This window comes from Sesamum indicum, unplaced genomic scaffold, assembly GCF_000512975.1.
Source record: "Sesamum indicum cultivar Zhongzhi No. 13 unplaced genomic scaffold, S_indicum_v1.0 scaffold00109, whole genome shotgun sequence".
NCBI lineage: Eukaryota > Viridiplantae > Streptophyta > Magnoliopsida > Lamiales > Pedaliaceae > Sesamum > Sesamum indicum.
The window spans coordinates 223,437-231,629 of record NW_011628044.1 but is presented as its reverse complement, the minus strand read 5'-3'; the positions used below and the strand labels follow the sequence as shown (position 1 = coordinate 231,629).

Sequence of the window (8,193 nt, the reverse complement as noted above, 5' to 3'; positions counted from 1 at the left end):
CGAAAAGCAAAACCCAATTACAACAATCTATCATTATATATCTGCCTCTGCCTCTGCCTCTGCCTCTGCATGCCCGTGGATTTGGATCACCACTCACCTCTCTACCACTCATATCCCATCATCAACATATAACCAAACCTTCATCATGTAAATGGAACATGAGACACCAAATTAAACTACAGAATCAGACCTGGGTAAGGTCTCTGCCACCATTGAACATGCCAACACATTCACCACATCTGCATCTAATCTTCCCATGCCAAATTGTGTGGCTAAAAGATCACGAGTCATCTTGGAGAGTGCTGCTCCCCTCCATGATAAAACCATGCACCACTTCTTCCAAATAACAATCTAGCTCCCTCTTGGGGGGCCGCCCATCTGTTTCACCATGAACAAACTGCTTATATTCTTCCAAACAATCACCACCCAAAGCTAGCAATCTCCTGCAGAAGCTCTTCTTCTGGTTCAGAGTTTTACTTGCTCAAGAGCTACTCTTCTCCAGTTAGCCATCATAAAGTCTGTTGAGAGATCTAAAACTGTGCACACATGTGAGGTTCCAGACTTAGGTACTGTACTTTGAGGAAGAAAATTCAACATACTTCATTTTATATCGAGGATCCAGGACTGTGACAATTGAAACACCAGGAGCATGTTCTCCCAGTACTTGCGAAAAATTTTCAGCTTTCTTTGAGCTGTGATTCTGTCGAATTTATCTGAATTCATGGCTTCTTCAATCAAACCTGCTTGAGACAGTTGAAGATTATGTAGGTATATGTGCCTGCACCTTGATGCTTGTGTCTCAAGTAGAACGTCTGCTGCATTATGTACTGTGCGATTCTACAAACTTTCTCCCATCAGTAGATGGGATATCAAAACCCTTGTAACAGTCATGTAAGTATTCTCCCTTGACCTTAAACTGCAGTGCTCCTGGAGAGTGCCGAACGTGACATCCAGTGATGTCTTTCCAGGGAAGACTAAAAGGCAATTTTATTAGGCCTTGTTTACTAAGTCGGAAATGACGGGATATCCGCGTTAATCGGGCAATACCCACTGTTTACTTTCCATTTGCGTAGCCCGGGATGAAATGGCAAGGCCCGGTAGTGGGCTGGACTTGACCCCTCTTCTGAATCCGGGCTAGGGGGGTGGGATTCAAATCCCATCCATTTATCCCACTTCTCGCGCTTGCTCATTTTACATTTTTATCCTATCAAATGCTGTCAAGACCATCGAACACAAAGTATCTGCACAAGAAAATACCTGAAATAACTGAATATCCAGTTGAAGACTTGTTTTATCTAGTAAATGATTCATGATTATCATAAGGGTATCAGTGCAGCAGTCACCGACATGAGGCTGGACACCTTGTCTTGGATTTCCAAGTCAGAGGGGTATTTTAGAATAATACTTTCAGGAAGACTGTTAGGAGAAGAATCCAGAGCAGGAGTAACACCAAGAATGTAAGTTCTGAGTTTCCGGTTTTCATCAATAAAGTGAGCTTTACACAGATAGTAAAAATCACATTATTATGTTTATAATGTGTAAAATACAACAGTGTAATACATACATAAAATCAACTGCGGAATACAGTTACAATTCCCATCCCCCATCTCCCCTCCCCCCTCTCCCTCACTTTTGTATATTAACACCTAGGTACCAAAATCCCAACAGCATCTGCCACATCCCAATACATTCAAACAAAATTTTGGATTTTCAGGTCTACCACAAACTTGAGGTACAACAACTGCACAATCATCACTTATTATTAAGAACCACCCACCCTCAACTTCAGACGTAATTCTCTTGAATTTTGTATATCTGATCTCCTTCGTTCCAATGTCTTGAATGCCCAAGTACTTGATTCAACTGAAGCAATTTGAAACTCATTTTAGTTTTTGGTCTTTGTGGTAACATCCAAATCCTTACTACAAAATATAAACAAAAAAAAAGAAAAGACAACAAAATAGTGATCATTGCTATGCTGCTCAAATATAAAGATATATCCTGAAAGCAAACATGTAAGAGCTATTTTTCATTCAGTGGCGAGGTCAGCTGGCTCTGCATTTGATATTAACAAAGCCACCCTACCCTAATTCAGTCAGAATTCCGAAGAGAAAAAGTGAACAGGAATTTCCATATGGCACTAAGAATAGAAAGCGGTTCCAGCTAAATTGGCAATATATTTCTGTGCTTGCTAAATCTATTTACCAAATTGGAACTGCGGTCAGAAAGGCCAACCAAGCCTAGCAACATTCTGCAACAAAATGAATATATACCAATGATATTCTGATAATTATTTACATGAGACGGACAACAGTACATTTTAGGAAAACTTGACTTAAATATATACAGGAATGTTCCATCTTCCCAAAAAAGCATGAGATGCTTGATATGCACCAACACATATAGATTCTTGAATCGTCTTAAGAAGCATAGGGTTCTGGATGACAACTCTACATCACAGCAGAAAAGCATGAAGAGAATCAAATTAACAGTTGGCCAGAGTGCAACTTGCTTTGCTGCTATATGATTTCAGGAAACAACCGTTTCCTTCTCCACAGGACTTGAGATGAGCACAATTTCTTTGCAGCTGTCCAGTGTTTCTTGAGGTCTTTCATTTAGGCTTTCTTGGCACCTAAGGACAGGCACAGCACCACAGTACTCATGGCCATTGGCCTGTATTCTGACTTCTACGCTTTTGAGTGAAATCCTTGTGCAAAACTGATGTAATTCCATAACAAAACTGTTCCTTATTTTGTTTTCCGAAGCTGAAGTGGGGATAATTGAGGTTGAAGAAAATGAGCCAGCCGATATCTTAGCTTGCAGACGGCTTCACCTATTGGATCGCATATCCCTCGTCCTGTTAGCGACCTTTGAGCATGCTCTATAGCAGCAGTTACTTTGCCATAATGATCATTATTCACTGCACCAAGAGTTGAATTTAGTGATAAAGGCATCTGGTAGGGTGGGTGACAACATGTATCCTCCTTTAGGAATTACAGCATCAATTGCAGGAGAATAGGGCTTCCTCACTTTCCTCTTTAGTAAGTCCTGGAACCACACAGCCAAAGTAAATCTATAAGAAATTACACCAAAAAGCCCTTCGCAAGTTTAGAAAATCCAAGTACCTCAATGATCTAATATTCTGCTCATTTTAGTACGTAGGAAAAAGACCAGAAGAACAAGAGAAGCATTAAGTGTAAGAAGAATTATCAGAAACAAAACCGAACCATTGACTGTGTTGGCCCATAAGTAGATCTTGCTTGTTCGATTGAAGAATAAACCTCGAATGCTTGACCAGAATCACGTTCACACTTTATCTTGCGAGTTTGATCCTTCGCATCTAATGATTTACTCTGTAAATATAGAACTCGTGAAGGTGGAGCATTAGGCTGATCTTTCTTCCCATGAATGAGTTCCATTGTCACTAAGTCATCCCACACGACATCCCAAAGCACTGAACACGGATCTCTGGCGGGGTTGAATTTTTTCTGTCCAATGAGGTTGGATGGTTGCTGAAACAAGATATTGCAACATTCTGAGTTTCAATACCAGTAAAAGGTTGACAGGGAGAATTTGATATATATCCTTTTCAATAAGGAATCAGAAGCACAGGTTGGCACTCATAACTCACTTGCAACAGTATAACTCTTCGATGAGTGATCACAAGGATTCTGCCTTTGGGAAGTGGGAAATGGTCCTCATAGGCATCTGTTAAGGCAAACTTCCCTCGTACTTTGAAAAGATCAACCTGAACAAAAAATGATCCGCATTCTGCTAATTGCAGCATCACCTTCATCATGGCAAAGAGGGTGCGTAAGATTCATATTACGGATCAACTTTAAGCAAGTATGCCCAAGGGATGAAGGAAAATAAAGCTTAAAACAACCAGGTAATTAAACCCCAACAACGAAAATCAAATAGAATTATTTATTACACCAGACAATAAAATGCAGGCCTTAAAACCTTTCCCATTATAGTTATCAGAGGAGGTAGCATATGTGGGACTATAATGTCTTGCTTTAAGTCCAACAAAACTGCGTGCATTATCTACTTTACATAGTTGATTGCTGATAGTTGTTAATGACTGATTCATTTCTTACATTGTTGATGATTAGAATTCCTGATGTTAAGATAAGTGTAAGAGTTCACAAAGAACAAAGAATTTGATTCAGTTAAGAACAAAAGTAAGGAGTTAAAAGGCATCTGATGCACAATGGACATCAGATCCATGGATGATCCTGATCACAATCATCCTGGTTGTAGGACACCTCGACCAGCCAACATGGCACAAATATTCTGGGGAGCATTGCATAGAGCACAAGAGAGTGTACCTGTCCCTGTGCTTTATACTCATCATACGGCCTAAGCAAATTATCACCACTAATAGCTCGGGGTAGCCTCCGGCGAAGGAGTTGATCTTCCGAAGCAATAGCTGATGCTATCTTCATTCTCATTGCATTAGCACCTTCTGTAGTTTTTGACAAAAGTTCTAAAACACCACTAACAGGTTGAGCGGCAGCACCTATCAACCCCTTCCCAACACCCTGCACAAAGCCCTCAACACCGGATGCTTTTGCACCCTCAAGGGGCTTGGTTAAAATGCCAGTGACTCCCCGGAACAGGCCTTTAGCTAAGGCCCCTCCTCCTTCTCGAATTACATCACCCAAGTCCTCCACACCTTTGTTGTCCTGCAAGGAATAGGTAAACATAAGTTGAAGGAAAACTTGATGCATAACTCAACAAATACTGTATGCACATACAGAAAAGAAGACTGCATGCTAGGATCACATATCCAAGGGCATGCACTATTGCCTAATCAGTGTGAAGATCATGAGAGGTTAACAAGCATGCAGCTAACAACGATGCTAAAACAACGGCATTTGATTTCATCATTTGAAGCTTGATTAAAACTTTACTTTATTCATCTCAAAGGGACACTTGCATTTAGGTAGAATCAGCTAATTAGCAATCAACATGTCAAGGTGCGGCCAGACAGTGCCACAGGTAAAGGCACCCACCGCACACCTTTTTGTGCCTTCAACTAGAGAAACCTCAAATTGTCCCATAGAAGGAAAGAAATCGAGAGACTGCACACAATACAACAAAATCGTCACCTATCAATAAATGTCCCTTAAAACTTATTTGGTACTTCTATTTGACACCCATTCTGAGGCTTTGTTTGGTTCAGTGACAGGAAACGGGAAGTTAAAAGGGGAGGAGGAGTGAAAGGGGAAGGAGAGAGGTAAAAAATAATCATTTTCTTTTTGGTATGATGGAAAGGCAAGTAAATCTTAAATACTTTAGTTGTACCAAATACTTACGGAAGGAAAGTCTAAATTTATGTACTTCTACCAACTAATCCTTTTCTCATCATTTTGTACTAGAAATTACACAAGTCATTAAAGTAATTTTAAATTATTAAAAATTAAACCTGAAAACTGGTTAATAAAAATATGCATCAAACAATAACAATAATGAAATATTTTTTCAGTGCCAACATCTCAAATAAAGGAGTTCTTTTACTAGTAAAATAATTCAATATTACATTATTACCTATAGTAAATAAAAATAAAAATGGGTATTTTTTTATCTTTTCAGTCCTATACTTCCACCTTTCTGCCCACTTTTGAACGGAAACAAATTTAGGCTCTCAAGGTGCTTTATATACATCTAGTTTTACTTCCCCTTCCTTTATTCTCCCCAACCAAACATGAGACTTTTTCTTATACTTCTCTTTTACTTTAATTTTTTTTATGCATTCATTTTCACCCGAACCAAACAAGCTCTAAGTCTGCAATTTTTCAGCACTTTCACCACATAAGCCAGGCATTTCATGGTTCAACGCTAAAGAGTAGTATGAATATTATCTGGAAGGTTCAATTCCATGGTCAGCAAACAAGTAAAGCATTTATGGTTGACATGTAACGAGAAAATCTGAAATATTTTCTGTTGTCCAAAGTTCTAATTAAGCACTTAGTCACACAAACAATGGGAACAATAATTTGAAATGTCCAATAATTTTCTATTAGCAGCATAATTAGGCATCTTGTTAGATGAAGGTATTGAGTTGATCAACACTTCTGAACTGACAGTCAGGATCAAAATATCTAAGAACGTTTGTTGAATGGAAAAATTTTCTAACCTGTCTTTGCCGACTTTGTATGAATTTCTTGTCCATGGACAACGCAGCAACACCTTTGCTCATATGTCCAAGAGCACTACTTGCATTGCCCAAAATATCAACACCCGAAAGCAGCTGCAGGGGCTGACTGAGAATGTCCTTTTTTATGTTTGAGAGAGCATTCCAGACTAGAACACTATGTCTCATAGACACATTTTCCTGAAATCTCTGATTTATACGGACCTGATAAAACAGCATAGGAAATACTACATTAACATTTCTTCGACATCACCAAGATATGAAAATACAGAAGACCATCTGTTATTTATCAGTCAATTTGGGATCTCAAATAGTTTGATTCCTATAATTTAATAGCTACTGCAAGCATAATGTTTTGAAACTACAAAATGACGTCACCTAATGTAGAGGAAACTTAAAAGAAAAGGAATTAGAATGGAGGGAGTAAAAATACTTCCTGAGTATATGAAAAATATCAGAGTACTTGCATACAAGATCTCGGTTGACACATAGCTAGAAAGAGAGAACTAAGTAACTGTAGTACAATGATTATTATATTTTGTCTTAGTAAACTACCAAGGACATTTGGGGGAATGTAAATTATCAATGGACTAGACAGTCCTCTGGTTTGCTAACACATACTTTCCTAGCCCAACCAAAATATTTAATTGGTCAAAGCCTTCAGATGTAAAAATATATATCAACAACAGTGTCAGATCAACATTATGGAAGAACTAAAGGAGCCCATGCTTACTGGCATATTTTCAGTATTCCCCAGAGCAGTCATTAAGCTCGCCCAAAATCCAAGGACACCCACTGGGCGTTGAGTTGGGGACATAACCATGGTTACTTTGAAACGAACTTCTGAGATACTGAGAACACTGCCAATAAAAAGTACTATAATTCGACCCACATTCTTAGAAGCAAATGCAGAAACACATATATAAATGATCGCAGAAGATAATGCTTCACATACCCAATTTGAATAATGGGATCAACTGAAACCGAAGTGTTCTGAGTATCAAAGATCCTGCTTATATTAGCCTGCTGGATCAGGGCATGAAGCCGCCAAATTATTGGTTCGTGAATATTAATCAAAAAGGCAGTATTTTCAGGTCCCTGGCACAACATTTTTCAATCATCTTTTAGCATCACAAATAAAAAGTTTTAAGTAAAATATACTTCACCATACTCACTTGCAAACCTATGTAAGGATATATACACAAATCTAAAGCTCCACTAGATTGTTGAGTCACAGAAAGCTTCAAAATATAATCAGTATCCTCGCCAACTCTTTGTGGCCGGAAGAGAACTGGCATTGGAGTTAGAGGCAACTGATTATCCAACTGAATTCCCCCCATTCTTATTTTAAACCTGATTAATGAAATCCAGTATTAGCACAAGCATATAGAAAAGATATGATCAAATGTAAAGGGAAAACAAAGACAATCTAAACTATAGTTAAAGCTAATTGTTAGAGAAAATCTAATACACAAGTAAAAGTGGGCCCAGCCTAGAGTCTGTGACCAAGAATTTTACCGACTAATTCCAGAGTCTAGTCCTGTGGAATATGACAGCAGAAAATTTCGCAGGGATAAATATAATATCTCTTCAGGTGTATGATCAACAATGGACAACCCAAGCTCCGCAACTTCAAGGATCAGATGAAATTCGCAACCTGAGACGGATGTTGACGGCCGAAGCTGGGACTTACTTTCGGAGATTTGTTGTACAGATGAAAGACTTCGATCTAAAAGTGTAGTTACGTCAGTTTCTGGCGTCCAATCGCTCATTTTAACAACATTTACTTTCTCTTCCCTGATGACAGTGACTCGTAGACCTCTCCTAGGTTCTCCTCCAGCAGCCTGGATGGGCTGATGATCTTTAATCTCATCAATATCGTACTTCTGTGATGTCTTGGGATCATTTCCATCTATTAATAGTTCCAAATATCGTTCTCTGCCAAGATCTTCCCATGAAAAAGAAGCGGCAGCATTAGGAAGTAGAGACTTCCAAGAGTCCTCAGAACCATCGACTTGCCGAAATTTTATTCA

The 8,193-nt window shown here is 38.8% G+C and overlaps 1 protein-coding gene across 1 annotated transcript in view; it reads right to left on the bottom strand.

Moving 5' to 3' along the window:
* Nucleotides 1–2,002: 2,002 nt before the first annotated feature.
* Nucleotides 2,003–8,193, bottom strand: part of LOC105178851 — a gene marked incomplete in the record, with an annotated part of 41,017 nt that continues 34,826 nt past the window's right edge. Inside the window, 9 exon segments of the mRNA XM_011102407.2 lie at nucleotides 2,003–3,048; nucleotides 3,228–3,512; nucleotides 3,632–3,790; nucleotides 4,332–4,688; nucleotides 6,143–6,364; nucleotides 6,894–7,020; nucleotides 7,116–7,258; nucleotides 7,336–7,513; nucleotides 7,679–8,191. Of these exon segments, the coding sequence (XP_011100709.1) occupies nucleotides 2,914–3,048; nucleotides 3,228–3,512; nucleotides 3,632–3,790; nucleotides 4,332–4,688; nucleotides 6,143–6,364; nucleotides 6,894–7,020; nucleotides 7,116–7,258; nucleotides 7,336–7,513; nucleotides 7,679–8,191 (2,119 nt within the window).